The sequence below is a fragment of the Leguminivora glycinivorella genome, chromosome 25 (genome assembly GCF_023078275.1).
Source record: "Leguminivora glycinivorella isolate SPB_JAAS2020 chromosome 25, LegGlyc_1.1, whole genome shotgun sequence".
Lineage (NCBI taxonomy): Eukaryota > Metazoa > Arthropoda > Insecta > Lepidoptera > Tortricidae > Leguminivora > Leguminivora glycinivorella.
This window is the reverse complement of record NC_062995.1, coordinates 2480995-2502375: the sequence shown is the minus strand read 5'-3', so window position 1 is coordinate 2502375 and position 21381 is coordinate 2480995. Positions and strand designations below refer to the sequence as shown.

The window sequence follows — 21381 nt, the reverse complement described above, 5'->3', positions numbered from 1 at the left end:
AAATCACCATTTATCAGTCAAAGTCTACCAGCCAGCTTAAGACATTAAGTTTAAAGTGTGAAATTACTTTAAAGTCTTGTGGATAAAATGCAATTTTGCTATCTGTTTTCGAAGAATCAAGCTAGAGAGCCCTTACCATTGGCAGTCGATGTGGTGAAAAAGTACAATATTTCATCCTATAGCACTCGAGCCTCGTGCCAGAGAAACTAAAACCTATCAAATACATATGTCGACATTAAAAATAATAAAATTGTGATATTGCTCATAAAAAATGTGTTGGAATATAAAACTGCATTTGCATTACTTTTTGTGTACCTAGTGAAAACCTAAGTGAAATGAACGGGCAACCAATAGACTGAACTCAAACAGTGTAATTAATCTAAAATAAACATTATCGAAGACAACAATGGATATCAAGGTCATATTATATTGTCTTATATGAGTGATATTCATCATAAGAGAAAACAAGACTTAGGCAATTAGTACAGAAAAAGGGAAAACAAACATTTTAACATTGCAAAAGTACACTCTCTAAGACTAAACAAATAACATACATACAATCACGCCTGTATCCCATAAAGGGGTAGGCAGAGCACATGAAACTACTAAAGCTTCAGTGCCACTCTTGGCAAGTAAGGAGTTGAAAGAAAATGAAACTGTGACATTGCAGTGACAGGTTGCCAGCCTCTCGCCTACGCCACAATTTAACCCAAAATAACACAAAGTTTACCTACAGAAAATTTTTATTTGAATTATCATTGTAAGTTCTAAGCAAAACCCCTACAAAAGATATCACAATGGTTATAGTTAGTAATAAAGAATAAGTGGAAAATTCATACTAATATTATAAATGGGAAAGTGTGTGTGTCCACTGTCCATTTGTTTGTCCGTCTTCCACGGCAAGACGGAGCGTCGAATTGACGTTTTTAGGGTTCCGTAGTCAACTAGGAACCCTTATAGTTTCACCATGTCTGTCTGTCCGTCCGTACGTCCGTCCGTCCGTCCGTCCGTCCGTCCGTCCGTCCGTCCGTCCGTCCGCGGATAATCTCAGTAACCGTTAGCACTAGAAAGCTGAAATTTGGTACCAATATGTATATCAATCACGCCAACAAAGTGCAAAAATAAAAAGTGGAAAAAAATGTTTTATTAGGGTACCCCCCCTACATGTAAAGTGGGGGCTGACATTTTTTTTCATTCCATCCCCAACGTGTGATATATTGTTGGATAGGTATTTAAAAATGAATAAGGGTTTACTAAGATCGTTTTTTGATAATATAATTATTTTCGGAAATAATAGCTCCTAAAGGAAAAAAAAGTGCGTCCCCCCACCCTCTAACTTTTGAACCATAAGTTAAAAAAATATGAAAAAAATCACAAAAGTAGAACTTTATAAAGACTTTCTAGGAAAATTGTTTTCAACTTGATAGGTTCAGTAGTTTTTGAGAAAAATACGGAAAACTACGGAACCCTACACTGAGCGTGGCCCGACACGCTCTTGGCCGGTTTTTTTTAAGTGAGTTGAAGGGATGGGATTGAGGGTGACATAGGCTACTTTTTTCTTAACGCGAGCGAAGCCGCGGACAAAATCTAGTAATATATAATTATTACTATCTTACCTAATACAGTTTTGTTCCTCTGTATGTGAATTTTACATTATCAGATCCGGTATCGGATGTAGGAAGAAGGATTTCAAAAGCAAAAATCAAAGACGGCGGCTTAAATATATGGAATATCGGTCCTACATCGGATCGCATAATGTGAAAACGCACTATCACTGTCTATTTTTTGCTTAAGACAAAGTTTGTTCTAATCCAGGGGTTTCCATTTTAGGCACTACATTTCTAGAAATGCTATGTCTAGCCATATTCCTACTTCAGTCTACTTTGACACACACACAGACAACTAAAAGGTACGTTACATACTTTTGGAAGACCACAGGGGAATTCGACAAAGTCGAAGACTATTGGAACCATGGACCAATTTATATCCCCGGACTACAAAAAGTTTTCACAGGATCTACCACACCTGTTGATGTATTCCCCCCATGGCTGAAAAGAAGCACAGTTACTACAACTGCGGGAGGAACGAAACAAGATGTGTCAATAATTACGACTCCACCATTTACTACCTACACTATAGGATATACAACAGAAAATCCACCTGATCTGGTTACAACAACAGCAAAGGTTGCACCAACAACAAAATATACAATAATCACAACAACACCTTTAACAACAAAACCAGTGGAAAGTGAAGAAGAGGAAGGGACGTACCCGTTCTCAGCGTTTTTGAGGAAATTATTTTTGACTTTGTCACTTAAACGTCTTACCGAACTGCCGCCTATGATCAACCATTTCATTATTCATTTGCGCACGTACGTATAACCTAATTAACCTAATCAATCACTAAGCTATAGTCTATCGACGAATTCCTAGATGTCTTTATATACTCTTGTTCGTTTTTCGTCACGTTCCTAAATTTGTCCGATTCTGCTTTCGTCAGCCATTTCTCAACTACGGTCAATTTGTTCATCTTTATCTTAATCTGTCTCGTTCTATACTCGTCATAATCTTTTCTTTCGGCATGTTCGCTGTTAAATCTATGTTTCTGTGTTTTTTTCGTAGTCTTAGGTCGGTACTTAGAATATGACCAAATACGAAATGACGAAAAACGATTGAGTCGAAATAAGAAAAAGGCCAACAACTCATTATGATGAAAGACGATAATGACTGCAGACTAAGTTGACCAATGAAGAATGGCTGACGAAAGCAAAATCGGACAAATTTAGGATCGTGACATTCATGACGAAAAACGAACGTGACGCGTTGACCCAAGAGTATAGCGTCTTACCCCCTTATTCATAAACGTACTCTAAAGTTATCAAGCCGATAATGTTCGTTTGTCCCTTTCTATCACACCAATACGTCGGAAAGGGACAAACGAACTTTATCGGCTTGATAACTTTAGTGAACGTTTATGAATAAGGGGGTTAATCTACCTCTCTATCACCCTTCAAGTGCGATAGAAAGGTAGATTAAGACGCTATACTATAAGGTACGAGTAGATAAAGGGGTCTCTATTGATTCCCATAATTTTTTAAGTCCGATTTTTACTATCCATAACGTTTTCCGTCATAATTTTTCTTAGTCATATTATCACTAGTCATAAAATTAAACGTCAGAAATTGTAGTTCCGATTTTCGAAAGTCATAATTATTGTTAGTCATAAAATTTATTAGCCATAATAATCAAAGTCCATAGTTGTACAAATCCATAATGTTGAAGGAAATAAACTTATTCGGAATAATTGTTCTAAGGATTTTATCACAAGTCATAATGATTAATAACCATGTGTTTCTTCACTAATAGCATTCAATGGGATCTGTATTATTTCCCATAAAAAATGTCGCAATGTTTTTTTCGTCTGCATTTCTTCCTCAACTTCCTCAGTATTTATTAAATTTTCATGGCACCTATTAAACCAATTGCTCTCTCCAATATTCTATATCCGCTTTTAAGGACAAAAGATAACTAGCAAAAGAGTAGGGTTATTTTTTGAAACAATTTTGTTCCGCCAATAAGTCGACGGAGCCCCGCTACGCGGGCCTCCTATTTCCGCTCTAAGGTACAAAAGGAAACTAACGAACCTACACGAGGAAAAGGGTTATTTTTAAAACAATTTAGTCCCACCAATGAGATTATTTTATGTATAAAAATGTTTCTGTGTACTTATATGTATGTCTGAAATATAATATACTTCAGGAATTTTAGACATTAAATCTATATGCAGAACAATCAGTAGGGCTTCAAAATATATGCCTAATAATATTTCTGAATAATTATTGTTATAATTTTCAATTTTATACTCATCAACTTTATGACTTTTGAGATTATTATATCCAATATTATGGTTTGTTATTGTTAGAGCCATTAAACGTTATTCGTAACAAAAATTATGACTAGTGATGTTTATGACCACAAAATATATGATCATAACAACTTACTGAAAGTTACAACTTTCCAACTTGTCATATTAGACATTGACTACCACTTGTAAATTGTAACTTGTAGCTTCGAGAAATGGGCCCCAGTTCGTAATCTTATACTTTTAAACGAGCAATTCTTGTATATTTATTTATTTATTTATATATATATTTATTTACACTGACGATCTCGGAAACCGCTCTAACGATTTCGCAGAAATTTGTTATGTGGGGGTTTTTGGGGGTGAAAAATCGGTCTAACTTATCCTTAGGTCCCGGAAAACGCGAATTTTCGAGTTTTCATGCGTTTTTCTTCGCGCGCCATCTCGTGTGCAGTAGTTGTACTGTTAAGACAGAATTCTTTCGGTCGATGTAAGTACTATTTATTGCAAACACTAGATGGCGACACAGGTCAAGGCTAAAACGAATAGAAAATACACTATTTGAGTTTTTGTGGCGAAATGCGCGCCATCTCGTGTGGAGTAGTTGTGTTGTTAAGGCTGAGAATTCTTTCGCTCGATGTAGGTACTATTCATTTTTGAACTAGATGGCGACACATGTCAAGGATACGAAACAGAACCGAGCGAAGCTCGGTTGCCCAGATATTTAAGATAAATTCAGCTGTAGAAATCATCAGCCTCTTGCTCAAAGGCTTCATGTATGCAACGATTTTAAAGGTTTTCTGACTAACAGTACCTATGTTTGTTTAGTTTCACATTTTTACTATTTTGGTCATGTCGAATTTTGATGATCCGATCCTTGAAGATCTGAGGGAATTCCTCAAATATTTTTTTTATTTTTTTTACAATATTATATACACATAACTAGATCTATTTTATTTTATCCATTTTAAAGTCGGGTTTTCTTATTGATTCTGTTATTTATTTTACAATAATAAATTGTATCAATTGATATCTCAAACTGGGTTACCCTCTTCTGGCAAAATAATTTTGGTCAGAAACACACTTCGCATAACATGTTTCGTAGAAACACTTTTGGTCGAATGTTAATTTTGCAGAAAAAATAGTTGGCATTATTACTACCACGCATACGTCACATTTGGCAGGATATTGTTCTGTAGAACATTACTTTGGTCGAATTTGATTTAGCATAATTTTATGTAACATAATAATCATATAGCATACTATTAGAAGAGCAAGATTCTGACACGATATCAAAAAAAACCGGCCAAGTGCGAGTCGGACTCGCCCACCGAGGGTTCCGTACAAACTTTCTTTCAAACTACCTAGTTAAAATAATCTCATGTTTTCATATAACTCTAATGACTTGACTAGAAGACAAAAGTATGTGTACTGTAAGAGGTTTCGCATTCAGAATGAAACCTTTTACAGCAGTCATGGTCGCTGACTGGCAGTCCCTGATTTAAAATTGGAACAGTATAAAAACGTCAAGGAAAACAGACACTTCAATGGGGCATTCATATAGAAGCAGCGATTGAGAGTGAACGGTTGTACTTAGCTCCTAAAATATAAAAAAATATTGATTCAAAGCGTTGTTTAAATGTTTGGATGCTCTCCACTGATAGGCCGACTCTCTTACATGGTGAAGGCGCTAACGTCTGAAAGTTTCCCCTAGTTTCGGTTTCAGAGTTTTCAGACAACGAACCCCGACCTCATAGCGCGAGGAAGCGCATGCCAAGCGATAAGCCAAACGCGCTTTAAGAAGAAAGAAAACAAAGTGACCATCGTCGCCAATACGAAGAGCTATTCCGGGTGATATACTTCTTATTATTTAATACTCATTATCACCCATTCCATAGTTAAAATATAGCTGTGCAGAATTGACGTAAAAATGGAATGCGAGACATTCAACAGAGCAACGGGCGATTAAGATTGTGTTGTTCAAGAAACTCTACGACTCCTCTTCGGTGACCATGGGCGTCGACGCAAATTGCGTGAACATCAGCTCCATCATACCTATATACTTAATCATACACATATGCAGTAAATCTTCCTAGATATGTAGGTTACATTAGATAGGCAATGTAAATTTAGTTTCAATCTTTTAATTATACATTATATTGTAGAACTTAGGGAATAATTGTGATTAGTGAACTAAAATGTACATTATTTCAAAGGAAAAACGACTTGTGACAGAAAATGTCATTTGCCTATCCCTAATGTTAAAAAGGATAATTATTTGTGAATAACCACATAGAACTAATTATTTTGGCGCAATATATAACATGTAGAATACTATACATATTATTTATGCAATGTTTATATTAGAATAAAAACTATTTGATAGGCTTATTTATTCCATAATGTTTTCCTATAGCTACCAATAAGGTTAAGTTATATGAAAATATGTAAACTGTGGAATAAAACACACCCCAAACTGTAAATATTTAATAAATAGATACAATCGTTTAAAGTTATAGAGTAATGTCACAACACCCTTATAATTTCCTGACTACAAAGAACAACGTTCATACACATTTCTTTTACATGTATCAAGACAAGGCCGACTAGATGACCAGTTGATCCAGCTGTTCACGGTGTGGCGAGATGGCTGGCGGTCATATGCAACCCCACTTCGTTGTCATCACCAACGTGCAGCGCACTGCAGCTGCAGCAATCTTCATGAGCCGTTCGGGCTCCACTTCACTTCGCAACCGGCGCGGCGGGAAGATTGGCGGCCATGAGAAGCCCCCACTTCAACGCCACCGCCAACAAGAATCGGCATCTTCAAAATTTATTATGTTTTTTCATGTGAAATAAACGTTTTGCCTTGTTTTTTTACTTGAAGTTAGGTGAATTTGCTAACAGCTGTCATGTCAATGTCATCTAGTCATGGCCACAGACAATTAGCTGTCAGAAAGTTCAAAATAAAAGGGTTTAGTCGATGGGCAGGGGTTAGGTTTTTGCCATTGGTTTTCCTAACCATAGTCCATATCTGACTAATTTGCGAGGACCTTGGCTATAGTCCAACTATCCAAATTATGGCGGTCTCAACCGTGGACTAGGCAACCACGCAAAGAGCGTTAGATGTTGGCTACCTTGAATGAGGCTGTCACTATTGGGTGTTAGGAGATTTTTTTTGTGTGTAGGGGGGCCTGGCTTAGGTAGGGCCAACCGGTAGTTAGGGTAGAATAGGATAGGATAGGGTGTAGTATTGTGAACAATGGCTGCTTCTAACATAAGGGGGAGGGATATGTAAGAGGTTTCGCATTCAGAATGAAACCTTTTACAGCAGTCATGGTCGCTGACTGGCAGTCCCTGATTTAAAATTGGAACAGTATAAAAACGTCAAGGAAAACAGACACTTCAATGGGGCATTCATATAGAAGCAGCGATTGAGAGTGAACGGTTGTACTTAGCTCCTAAAATATAAAAAAATATTGATTCAAAGCGTTGTTTAAATGTTTGGATGCTCTCCACTGATAGGCCGACTCTCTTACAGTACTAATGAGCATAGCGCCATATGTATAGCGCCATCTCTGGGTGAATTCGCTAACTAATTTGCGCGACCTATTTAGTATGTTGATTTTTCAAGGGTAATTCTTTATAATGTTAACCGATTTAAACAGTTTTTACTTTATTGGAAAGAAGATGGTTTAGGTAACATCTCGTATTAATTTGAAGAACGATATACATCCGCAAGGGTGGGTAAATTGAAAGTAAAAGTCTGAAAAGTTTTTTGTCATTTAAATTTTTTTTTTTTAAATACAAACACGATTATATTTTTCCTGTAATATTTAGCATAAAACCAATATTTTGTAAGGTTTTCATAATTTTTCGTTGGTAAACTTCGGAGATAAGGGCGGGTATGGTATTTTTTTTTACATTTTCCTTCAAAAAATTTTTTTTCCACTACAAAAAAATTTTTAAAAAATTGTTTATTTACGTTCAATTTGCGCTCTTTCTAAGGTTCGTTCTCAAAAAAGTGGCACCGTCAGGGTAAAGTAAATGAGAAAAAATGAAAATGGTTTTTTTGTACCTTTTTGGATTTCAATATGTTTTTGAGTGCATCAATGATACGGAATTTGCGGGAGGGAACGAAATAGTCGTAAAAACGTAGAACTTATAGCGAGTTGAAATTTTAGACATACAGGAGAAAGTGAATAGACAGGGTAGCAGGGAAAACAGGGCAGGATAAAGAGAGTTTGAATAAAAAAACAAGTTTACCACGAATAATTCAACGTATATCGACTATTATGATTTTATTAGAATTCAATTTTTTTTCTTTAAGTAGAAACAAAAGCAAAAAAAGTATTTTTTTAAATAATATCCATTATTTTTTATTCAAAACAGTTGAAGTACAGTAAGTGATATCTGATTATTGTTTTCTGTCACGATGCCTGCACGTACCAAATGTTTCTTTTTGACCCAGTGTTTGACTGGTAGAGAATGCCTTAAGGCATTATGTACACCATTTTGTACTTTTTTAAATAAATAAGTACCTATAATCACAGTCTTGTAAAACAACAAAGCACATATCATGATTCACAATGTGAGTTATACTTGTGCGTGTAATGCCTGCAATGGCTGCCCCAGTGGAAGAGTTGGTTCGTCTCCTTGATGTCTCCTTGGTAACAGATGTCGAGATAATGAGGTCAGTATTTAAAATGAGGGCCACTCTAGGGCCGGACGGCGTGCCTTGGCTCTTTAAACATCTTGGAAGTAGATTACGTGGCCACATTGACGACTGCCTCCGAGAGGGTATACATTCTCGTTGTAAGGTGGGCAGACTGTGCCTTTCGAAAAAAGGGTAGTCCAGCTGACTGTCCCTTAGGATACCGTCCCATTGCCTTCCTAGATGAAACTGGCACGATGTTGAGCGCATCATCGTAAGTCTCATCTACTGCTGTGCACGCATTTTGGAAGACACGTGCCCAAACATCAGAGATCGGGTTCTGGGAGGAGCGATAGACGCAAATGATGCCCTGCATAAATACAGCGGTCTGGTAGCAGAGAAAAGGCAGGGAGCCATCGCAGTATCTCTTGACATTGCCAATTACTTCGGCTCTCTTCTTTATGTGGTAATAAAATAGGCGCATTGCTTCCATGATGCGCCTTTCTATTTGAAGATCATCATTCACCATAGGGCATTACCTTGCAGATAGAGTAGTGCTCAATGAATCAGGAGGAAGATGCCTAGAAAGACAAATGGAGTGTGGTGTTCCTACCGGCTGCGCCATGTAAACGTATAGGGACAGGTCAATGAGGCTACGTGCTCAAATCAAGACTGACTTCTTTATTCTTCTGGGTTCTTACCCACATGCATATTCATAATAATCATAACCTACCCACAGTTTTCCACAGGGGTCGGTACTGGGCGCCTGCTCTGGAGCATTGGCTTTGACTTGGCTATCAGAGTAGTCCAACTTCTCCGCATGATAACCATTTTTTATGCCGATGACACAATAGTAGCCGTGAGTGGAAGAAAGTACCAAGATAATAAGGAGAGCCACAGTGGCAACTGAGCTCACAGTTGGGCGCATTAATTTGTTTGGGCTTGCGGTGTTACTTGCCACGACCGATGACGAGGTTTTCGAGGGAAAAGGTTGGCTTCTGCCCGAAGAAAGTGATTACTGCCGACCTAGCCAAAATGATAATAGTTGACGCTATACGCCGATCGAAATGCAATCTGGTTCTGTCGTGCCTACATGCAAGAACGATAGGGATGTTGCCTGTTGGCGGTGAGGCGGTCCCTCTTACGCCCCAAATTAAGTACTTGGGCTTAAATTCTAATCAAAATTGGTATTCCGAGGAACATTTTATCAAATTGGTTCCTAGCCTCGTCGGGACTGCTTCGGCGCTGAGCAGACTAGTGTTGAGTTCCTCACTCATGAGGCACCTCATTTGTACCACTCATATTGTTAATTTGTCGCAGCACTTCACACGGAAAAAATGTATTACATCACACCTCAACTCACCTCACCTCAAAAATGAGTAAAAACTCATAACCTCGCGCGCAAGTCTTACAACACAAACACCTCATGCCACACAAATCATTCAAAAACTCATTGTCACACGCGCGCCTCGCGGTTCTCAAACTCCCTCGCGAGAGTCGACACTACACAAACACCTCATGCCACACAAATACACACAAACTTCAAATCATTCAAAAACTCATCTGTCACACGCGCGCCTCGCGCTCCTCAAGCCTCAAAGGCTGTCACCGAACTACAAACTTTATTGCCGAGACAAAAGGTCCACCGATAGATTTGTACCGGAAATCGCTTTGTACCGGAAGACCTCTTCGCGACAATGTCACATTACCAACATTACTTGAAAAATCCTTTCAAAGTGAAACAGTTAGTTAGGTTTACCGTAAGAGTGAGTGAGACAGACACGCGCTATACCTCAAAATTTGCCTCGCCAAAATACGTTACACGTGACTCGAAAGAAAACAGTCTTAAGCGCCGCAAGCTTTCATACATATTGCGTCGTTGTGATCCAAGCATCTCGTCAAAATGGCGCGCGATTTTCGACATTCGATAGTTTCGATGCTATTACTTGAGCTACCGACTTTACCAGTTTAACGTGACCTATCGGACCAACAGATTTGTATGACTGTTGTCACTTGTAATAAGGGAGCTCTCTTATACTGGACGGTGACATAATTGTTTTCGAAGCGTTTTGAATACCAAGGACGACTCAAAATGTGCATTTATGAAGTTTGCTGGACAACATTACAGGATTAATGACCGAAATATTATTTAAATTATTCAATTTTTTTTAATTTACATTCTTATGTAGGTGTAGTTGTTATTTTAAATGCAACAAATATGAACTTTGTAAGCATGAAGAGTTAGCGTCTCAATGAATTTGAATTTCTCTCTTTTTCTTAGTGACAAATGTTTATTATCCATAAAAAGGTATTTATGACGCGGAGTATATAAACATTGTTAATAAAAATAACATTGTTTATTAATATGTACACATTTTTACAACATTATCAAATAATAAACGTGAGTCGTGAAACGAAACGTAATTCCTAGACAGTTGACGTTGTCAGTTGACACAGACAGAAAAAAGTTGTTTGTTGTTTCCAAAGTTCAGTGGCAAATTTATTTGTGTCATACAGTGATATTACTAATAAATACACCAAAATACAATAATGGTGATATTTTATACATGATTTAATACGCTTGTGGCTCTGCTTTGGTGTCTTTTACGTGCAAAAATATAGTCAAAAGTATGATCGGCGTCGAGAATGTTGGTGTTCATTTAATTTACTATAATATTGCTGTTAGAATATCCGCAGCGGTAAGTTGGTTCTTTTTACGCAAAAGTGGTACCTAATTAGAAAACAATATGAACTCACGTTTGTTAAAAATATGCAGTTTTTAAGGTTACAATTTCAATTGACATATATAATTATTAAACTGTAAATGAAACCATGATATCAAGAATATAACATACGATAAATAACAATAATCAACAGCTAAAATAGAATAAAAGTTTCATAGAACCATCAACTCAATTTGCTTTATATGTAGTTTCTTATTACAACGATTGGAATTCTTAAATAATATTTCAGTCTTCTGTTGTTCAAGTTCTATTCTTAACATTTATTTGCAAATAAAATTTAATAGGTATAAAGGATGTTATTACATAGTATACATATACATACTAGAATTTGTTGCCCGATTGAGTCTATCAAATTGCCGATTGTAAAATTTTATGTACCAGTACCTCACCTCATTTGAAGTAAGACATTGTAACACCTCATTTTTGAAAATGAGGTACTCATACAAACTCATTTTAATATGATGTCCTACCCATCACTAGAGCAGACTATTGCCCAATATCGAAGGACCCAATGCCCCATATCGGCGCTTATATGCGAACGTCATCCGCAGCGTGTATACAAAATTTCAGCTCAGTCGGTTGAACATTTCTGCTTCAAATTGGGTTGCAAGATTTGACCTCAACATACACACAAACATACATACATACATACATTGCAAGTTAGTAAAAACCATGTCAAAATAGCTTTTTTTTACTTGTGTTTCTTTATCCTGTCAACAGTCACTTTACCCTGCAGAGTGATGGCAGGATAAAGTTACACAGGGTGTAGTGAAAATCCGATTAACTAGATATTATCTCCGAAACTGTTGATAATACAACTGTCATAATTTTAATATAAATAGTTATACTTCAATACAACATTAAAATGTTATTAGTAACAAAACTGCCGTATTAATATTTTAAAATAATCATGCCAGAATAAAGTGGACATACCTGTTACAAACTCCGAACGTCACACTTTGAAAACTTCTAACCACAAGACCGCAGCACCTCACACACAAACCTTTACACCGGCGGCTAGAACCATACTGGCTACGTGTTTTACGTATATTAGGGTCTCAATAAGACTTTCTGTGTGTGAGTGAGTTGCAATTCCGCGGACGCACAGGATATGGAGAAAATATCGCTGGACAAACTTTGAACGTGAAAATTTGTGTTCAAAAGTAATCGAGACATCCCGCGCAACGTATATTTAAGAATATAGTAGTCTATTCTCTACAAAAAACGATATTTTAATATCATACAACTGCAATTCAATAATCTATAGAGCGAAAACTTGAGCTGTGTCGCGTTGTGACAAGGCAGGGTACAGTAGAAAACGGTATTCAATAATTTTTTTTTTACAAAAGTATTATATTTATAGAAAAAATATGTTTTGGCCTCGATGTGTCACGTTAATGCCTACTCATGAAAATTTTAATTATATGTGAAAATTATATATTTCGCATACTTTCTATTCAAAAACGTGATGGCAGGGTACGATGCCACTATTTTGAGAATTACCCCTAACGATACCCCACTTGACCTGGTAACTTGAAATTTACAGTTTGCCCCCCTTTCATTTTGACCATTTTCTACCATTCAAATTAATAAATTAAAAAATATATACTTTCTATTTGTAGAAGTTTACAATGTTCACAATGTTCCAAATTTCAAGTTGATAGCATTAGTAGTTCTCGAGATATTTAGGAATGTGACAGACGGACAGACACGACGGACAGAGTCGCACCATAAGGGTTCCTGTTGTACCTTTTTGGTACGGAACCCTAAAAAAAAAAATACTGCCCCAGAGCCACCGTTAGGTACGACGACGAGCGAAACGAGGAGGAGTGTTAGTTATCTTGCATCCCTAATACGCCGGACTCGCTATCAAACACCAAATTGAAAGGAGAAGGACAACTATGCCGCCTAAATATTATACATACATACATACATACATACAATCACGCCTGTATCCCATAAAGGGGTAGACAGAGCACATGAAACCACTAAAGCTTCAGGGCCACCCTTGGCAAATAAGGGGTTAAAAGAAAACGAAACTGTGGCATTGCAGTGAAAGGTTGCCAGCCTCTCGCCTACACCACAATTTAACCTATATCCCATAGTCGCCTTCTACGACACCCACGGACCTAAATATTATGCACAAATATTATCTGCGAAAGTACTATTCGACTAGAAGACTATTATGCTCATTAACATTATGCCAATATAATTCGGTGTTATAAACATCTGCGAAATGTTTTATGCCAAAGCATATTCTGCGTAAGGTGTTTCTGTCAAACGTGACTTCTGCCAAAAACTATTACTTATACGAATCAAGTAAATGCAAAAAAAGTTTCTGCAACAATTAGTGAACCCTCAAACTTTATGATTCCGTTTTCTGCTCCGTTTTGTACTGTATGGGTATGGATGCCTACCATCTCCAATCCTACTTCAATTGGTCAAAAGTCAACTGAAAAGATCCCTTTAAACGAGTACCTAATTGAGGAATGTCTTTTCAAAAGGACTTATTTCTATAAGTCAACAAGGTTTATTTCTCTAAGAAGAATCTTCTTCTTCACCCTAGCGTTTTCCCGGCCTAGCGCCAGGGTCCGCTTTTCTGCTCAGCCTTCTCCACTTTGTCCGGTCTTCGGCATCCTGAGGTGAGAGATTGTTCTCTTCCATGTCCGCTGTCACGACGTCCAGCCAGCGCTTCTTAGTGCGTTTTCACATTATCCGCTCCGATATCGGATGTCGGACCGTTATCCCATACATTACAGGCGCCATCTTGGATTTTTTCTATTGAAATCTTTCCGACATCCGATATCGGATCGGATAATGTGAAAACGGCCTTAGGTCTACCGCAGCCGCGTGACCTAGGGCCTTGGACGGTGAGGTTGAGGCATCTGTTTCCGACGTAGTCTACCGGTCTGCGGCGTATGTGGCCATACCATCGGAGGCGACTTTCCTGCAGCTTATCCGCCACGTCACGTCAGTTTTATCTCTAAGAAGAATAAGAAGATAAAAATAACCTCTGTTGACTTATAGAAATACTTAAAGTCCTTTTGAAAAGACGCTCCTCAATTGCATTAATGATAAGAATATTTTTCTCTGTGGTGTACCTACTGTTTTCTTATTCAATAAATAATTTTTCTTCTAGCACTAGTCTAGTTTTTCTTTGGTTTCAGAATACTTGATGATCTACAACCACATCTCGATAAAGTAGTCGTCGAATTTGTAAAGGATTTTATACGAAGTATTAGGGACAGTACTGGTTCAGAAGGAATGCGTGGTGAGTTGGTTTCGTTATTTACAATACAGGGTTACAGGGCGTCCCAAGGCTGTGCACTAGGTTTTAACCGCCTTCCAAATCTCAAAGGAAGGGGTTTTCAATTCGTCTGTTTTTTTTTTTTTAAATGTTTGTTCCTCGATATCTCCGTCGTTACTGGACCGATTTTGAATTTTTTTTTGATTGAATGTATATGCATACAGATTGGTCTTATTTTTCTCAGAACCCAGTTCTGATGATGGGATCCTGGAGAAATCGAGGGAACTCCTCAAATCTGAAAGGCATACATATGGTGATTTTTGTGTTTTTAAAGGAACAACATGCATTTACGTACGGAACAGTGACATTTGGTGCAGTGAAACTCCTGATGATGGTCAGAATGGAACTCCTCAAATCTGAACGGCACACTTATATTGGTATTTTTATAAGAACAGCATGCACTTACGTCCAGAACAGTGACATTTGGTGCAGTGGAACTGCTGATGATGGTCAGAACGGAACTCCTCAAATCTGAACGGCACACTTATAGTGACTTTGGTATTTTTATAAGAACAGCATGCACTTACGTCCATAACAGTGACATTTGGTGCAGTGGAACTGCTGATGAAGAGTGAGCCGCCCCTGGTTAGAGTTCCGTTCTGATAATCATTCTCATCTGTAAGTAATTCAGAATCATCCAGATTTCAAAATTGGTTCAGAAATGACGGAGATATCGAATAACAAACATTAAAAAATAATAATCCAACATTTGAAAGTATTTATCACCAGAACCCCAAAGGAATAAGGCGGTTTTTTTTTCTTAAAAATTATTTCTCGAGGCTTCGGCCTCGAAATAATCTAATTCTAACTTTGGATACCCATTTTACCCCCTTAGGAGGTGAATTTTGAAAAATCCGTTCTTAGTGCTCCTCTAACACCCATATTAGCTGGGCATTAACTCGTTAATCCGTTAATCGTTAATTAACGAAGTTAACATTTTGGTTAACGGATTAACTTTTAAGTTAACTTTAAATAATGTTAACGGATTCGTTAACTTCCGTTAAATCTCTTCGAGTCCGTTAATCGTTAATCCAGTTCCGCGCGCGTCGAGTAAAAGTTGCTCTGACCGCTACTGTAAAAGCCCGGAGTGCGGCCAAACCTAGGATTTTCCCGTAAATTCGCAGCCTTTGGATCACTTGTTCGAGACCTGCTAAATTTTATTAGTCCTACTGCATCCATCACTAACTGGGAAATAAAATGTAAATCATCAGGCATGATATACAAATCGCGCAACCGACGCATCAAGCCAGAGTTCGGCGGGCCGTGCTATTTAGTACTTTGGAACTGCTGATGATAGTCAGAACCGAACTCCTCAAATCTGAACGGCACACTCATAGTGACTTTGGTATTTTTGGAAGAAAAGCATGCATTTAAGTTCAGAACAGTGACATTTATTTAGTTATGTTTGTTAAGCATATTGAGTTTTCAAGTCAAAGTTTGTCAAGCTTCGATTTCTTATAATATAATCGGATTCATGAGGAATTGAGGAAACTCCTCAAACCTTAACGTTATACGTATATTCATTTGTGTTGCCATCTAATAATTAAAGCATTAAAAGCAGTTTTAAAAAATACTTACACATTTCTACATAATCCAACATTCGCAAGTAGCTTTCACCAGAACCCGAAAGGCGACGGTTTTTTTTCTTAAAAATTATTTTACAATAATTTCAGCTAATTCAACATAGGAATATAAATATTTTCCAGCAAAATGTTACGAATATTACCAAAAGCTTTCTAACCGCGACACGCTGGAGCCCGACATTGACGGATTCCTAGGCCTCTTGGACGATATCTTTGATGTATCAGAAGAGGAGTTCATGCAAGATATTCTGCGCGACATAAAAAAGTTCCCAAATTCTGTTAGACCTGCGCAGAACATTTCTTACGGTGAGATTTCTCGACACGACCACAGTATAATAAAGAGTACTATCGTACAGTATGGCTACTCTCGCTCCTCGCTGAAAGTGCCGCCCAACCCCTCTCGGTTTCCTCACAGTTACCGCCTGTCAAAAACGCTAACAGTCGACCTGTCATATTTCACTCATACAAGCGTAGTACGCGTTCACCTGCACGAGCTTAGACTGTGTGCTAGGAACGCGCCTCTTTCATATACTTATTTGATCGCCAGTGTCCGAGATGTGACACGACGGTAGACGTCAATATCGACGTCTTTCTGAACTTCTTTGATGAAGCAGAAGAAGAGGAGAACTACGTAACAGTCTGACCACACCTCGGACACTGGCGATCAAATATTGAGGGAGGCGCGTTCCTAGCACACAGTCTAAGCTCGTGTAGGTGAACGCGTACTATGCTTGTATGAGTGAAATATGACAGGTCAACTGTTCGCATTTTTGACAGGCTACTGTGAAGTAACCGAGAGGGGGTGGGCGGGACTTTCAGCGGGGAGCGGGAGTGGCCATACTGCACGATAGTACTCTTTATTATACTGTGGTCTGATCAAAAAGAGTCGAAATTAAAATGTGGCAACATCGTAGTGTCATCTCGTTTTCTCATACATATTGATTTGAAAGGAATGACACTTACTATGTTGCCACTTTTTACAAGCTTATTCAACTTGCCTTGTTAGTATGTTAGTGTGCGTCTAAACGTAGCAATTAAATTTGACCCACTTCCCGGTTTCCGATTGGTCTGAAATTTTGCACAAATATGTAGGTAAATCACGTGAGAATGCAATATTATGGTATCATGGAGGTGATCTGATGATGGAGCAGAAAGGTGGTCATAGGAACTCTGACATGAAACGTCGTATCCCATAGAGTAAGGGGTTTTTAGAAACGTCTCCGAGAGCAGTAGATGACTGTTGAAAGAAAGTTACGGTCGGTGATAAAAGCTTGTGCCAAAAATGAAATTTTTGCAAAAACTTATACATTTTTACTCTTTTTGGACAGACCGTAAATATTGAGATTAGAATAAATATTGGACTCGTTGTAGCTAGGTCTAATATGACAAGTTGGAAAGAGACTTCCGCTTGTAACTTGTAACTTTCAGTTTTGAGAAATGAGCCTCTGGTACTGTGAGTATAATTATATAAAATAATGACAACATATTTAGTATTTTTTTTAAATTCCAGATATACTTGACAATCTTGTTGTAGTACCTATAAATAGAATTGCTGGTACCCCAAAAGGTAAAGCTTTGCTCCTTATGATGATAGACATAGTACAAAAAAGAAAGTCAGGTACCATTCCAAGCTTTCGAAGAAGAGGTGATTATTACAAAAATTCAAATAGTGATATGGATGACACATTCCGTCCAACAAAAACAAGAGACAATTATAATACCTATGCAAATAGTGAAATAGATGGCATATACCGGCGTGGCGTGTCACCAAAAATCAATATCAACAGACTGGAGACGAAAAAAAAGCATGTACACAAACTACATAAGAAAGGGGGTCGAACTGATAATATAAAAAAGTTCACGCAAACAATATACGAAAGCATATTAAATAATATGAAGGATATACGTGAGTTTATGGATAAAGTTGTTGTATCGTCGTCAGAAACGAATGAATACGAGTTAACTGGCAGTGACGAAAGTGAAGACAAAGTTAAAAGTAAACTAAAGGAGCGTGACATTAAATTTCGACTTAACAAAGCCGAAGAAGAAGATACTGCTTATAAAGATTTGCATGAATTGGGCAATGAAAAATTCACGAAACAAAGACAAAAATATGATAAAGCTCATAGCGATGAGAAAGGGCTTAGAAGTAAGAAAGAAACGATCTTACTCCCGAAATTATCATTGACTAAACTTATAAAAGATAGACTATTCGAATTCGTAGATGGCAGACAAACGAGTAGTTATATTATATCTCGAACAACTTATAGGAAAAACGAGAAGAAAAAACTATTACCAAGTCCGTCGCACTAAGCTCGGAAGATGAAATAATGGGTCACTATATTAACCAGGCTATTTCAATAAGAAATAAACTTACAACTAGTTTTTCCCTATCACACAACACAAATACTCATAAGTCCCGTTATCGCTCTAAACATGTGTCTACTGCAGAAACTAGAAAAAGAACTAAAAAAAGAACGCATAAACATTCGAAATTTAGAAAACCTTTAGAGACAACACAACAATTAAACACCGGCGAGTCAATAACGAAAACAAAAGATACTAATGAGAAAATCGAAATGCTATTAACTGAAAGCTTGGGTAAATTTGCAACAAGAGTTAAAAACATAACAAATGAAAAGAGTGATAAAAATTTGGAAGGTGCTGAAGGAGAAGAAGATACATCAAGAGAATCTAAGATCGGTATTTCGGATGCAGACGGCTCTTCAGAAGATACAGGTAAGGAAGCTCTAAAAATAATTTGGAAGGCTATGACTTGACTATGCATTTAGAGTCTGGCGTGGCAATTTCAAAAAAATTGGAGCTGGCAACACATTGATAACATGGTTTCTTTTTTATTATTTCTAATTTATTTACAGCACTTACTTTGCTAATTTTTACCGTGTTATTCATTATTATTTATAGATTTCGATGTTAACTTTTACCGAAATTCGTTAAACTGACAGTCACACTGACAGATGACAATCGATGATATGACATCCAGAGTTGCTGTTTTAAAAAAATACTGGGTTCAACTTTCATTAGCCAGACTCTAATCTAATTGGGTAGATATTATTTAGGCAATGTACACCGAGGCAAATCTCGACTGGGGTGCTATTGTAACTGATCAATGTTTTCCATGATTATACTAATAAGTTGAGTTCCACATGTATCCACTCTACACGCGTGCCATATATAACCAGTGGACACTTTAATTAATAATGCAAACATTGTAAAACATGGAAAAAAATTATCAGTTGCATTTGTCTCCCAGTCGAAATTGCCTTGCTGTACCTTATGCTAAGCAGAGTACCTACGGCTTAGATTTCATAAAGGTATTTTCTACTAAATCAATATTTTTTATTTTTTTATTTTAATCAAAAAGTAACACAGCATTACAGTTTACACCAAGGCACTGTGAAACTACAAAAATACAAAACAAGACTTACAAAAAAAAAATAATACAAAAGACACAAAAAATAAACAAATTAAACATTAGATTTGGGCGACGACGTAACAGCGTGGCTCCGTTGCGTCGTCGTCGTCATATGAAATAATAATAGCGAATCAAATGTGTCAAATAAATCTTGAATGAATTTCAGCTATAGTGATTGAGAACTATATTTATTTTTTTTAATATTGGAATAATAATTATAATTGAACTTTTAACTAAAAAAAAAAACTAATATTTAATTCCATTTAGGGCTCCGTCTGGAGCTGGAGAGTAAAAACGAGGAAGTATTAAGAGAAAGAGGAAAGAAGTATAAACATCGTCAGAGACATAAACATAAAAAACACAAGGGTAAGTTAAGATGTAAACACATCTTTTTTTATACTACGTCGGTGGCAAACAAGCATACGGTCCGCCTGATGGAAAGCGGTCTCCGTCACCTATAGACGTCTGCAACTCAATGAGTCTAACAACTAAGACTAAACTTAAAAGCTAGCTAATGTCTAAAAGTCTAGGCCCTTGAGGCATTGTACCAAAGATACTGGCGACATTTCCTCGCTGTATCGCAATGCTGATACGTTGTGCGAGGAAGTCGCCAGCTCTTCGGTCACCAGTTACCTCAACCAGACGCTTCGCGATTTCTGTGAACAACTTGTTCGTGCTGGGACCCCATAGACCTAGAGTTTCTACGTCCTATATTAATTTGGTTCCCTTGAGTATAGAAAAAAAAACTTATCCTTTTTGGGGCATAAACTGGCCTCTTTATTTGTGCACACTGCAATTATCTACAATTTAGATTTTTAACAGTTTCAACTGACTATATAAGAATATATAAGGTATTGTAACAGTTATGTAGATGTTTTTCTTCGAAATAAAAACATTTTTTAAAGATTTATAAGTAGTTTAATTTTTATATGTAAACATAACACACCTAATTACAGGTCATAAACATCCGCATTACGGGAAAAGAAAGTACGAACGTTTGAAACGTAAATATATAAGATTAAAAGAAATATTGGCTGCACAAAATGAAAAGTCCGAAGAAAGTAAGAAATCTAAAGCTATAAACTCGAAGGAAGCCGATTTTATAGATAGATATGATAAACCGAAAAGCTTTGAAATCAGGAAAAAGGCAGATGCAGATTTCAAGTACCATGCTGAGGACTCAACGCCAGTATTAAGAGGAGTAAGAGAACGCCACCTTAGAACAGATAAAATCAACATATTTTTAGAGGACTATGATATTAAAGCCAGTATTGAAGAGGACATTGATCCTGAATCCTTTACTATTCGTAATCATGGTGTTTATAGAAAATCTCTTCAACAAAATCCGACAATTGTTTTTGATGCGAATGATTCTACTGATATAGAAAAAGAAATAAAGGAGAATATAAAAGATGCGATTCAACACGACGGTTTTGTTCATAGTAATGTGACCAGAAATCCAGCAGTTGTTTTTGATGCGAATGATTCTACTGACATAGAAAAAGAACTAAAGAAGAATATTAATGATGCGATTCGACACGAGGGTTTTGTTCATAGTAATGTGTCCAGCTCCAGTTATCACAATGATAACGCGTCTACCGCCCGCTTCTCAGAATCCCCCGAGACAGATGTTGAGGCCGTATTGAAAAGCAACATTTTTAAAGCTGTGAAGAAATTGTTGAAAAAGTGAAACTCCATGTGTCTGTTGTAGTTGTAGAAGATGCTCATTTATAAAGATATGCAAAAAAAAAACGTTTTTATATCAATAAATAACAAAACAGGTTGTCTTTATT

The 21381-nt window shown here is 37.1% G+C and overlaps 1 protein-coding gene across 2 annotated transcripts; it reads left to right on the top strand.

The window, feature by feature from the left end:
* The first annotated feature begins 319 nt into the window (after positions 1–319).
* Positions 320–21347, top strand: LOC125239550 (serine/threonine-protein kinase PRP4 homolog). 2 transcript variants are annotated; one of them, XM_048147172.1, is made up of 7 exons: positions 320–418; positions 1831–2374; positions 14430–14533; positions 16276–16458; positions 17663–18891; positions 19856–19954; positions 20545–21347. In XM_048147172.1, the coding sequence occupies exons 5-7, from the start codon at positions 18483–18485 to the stop codon at positions 21276–21278; spliced, it is 1242 nt and encodes a 413-aa protein (XP_048003129.1). In that variant the 5' UTR covers positions 320–418; positions 1831–2374; positions 14430–14533; positions 16276–16458; positions 17663–18482; the 3' UTR covers positions 21279–21347. The 2 variants fall into 2 exon arrangements, with proteins under 2 accessions (XP_048003129.1, XP_048003128.1); XM_048147171.1 differs by lacking the exons at positions 19856–19954; positions 20545–21347 and having other exon boundaries at positions 17663–18865.
* The last annotated feature ends 34 nt before the right edge of the window (positions 21348–21381 follow it).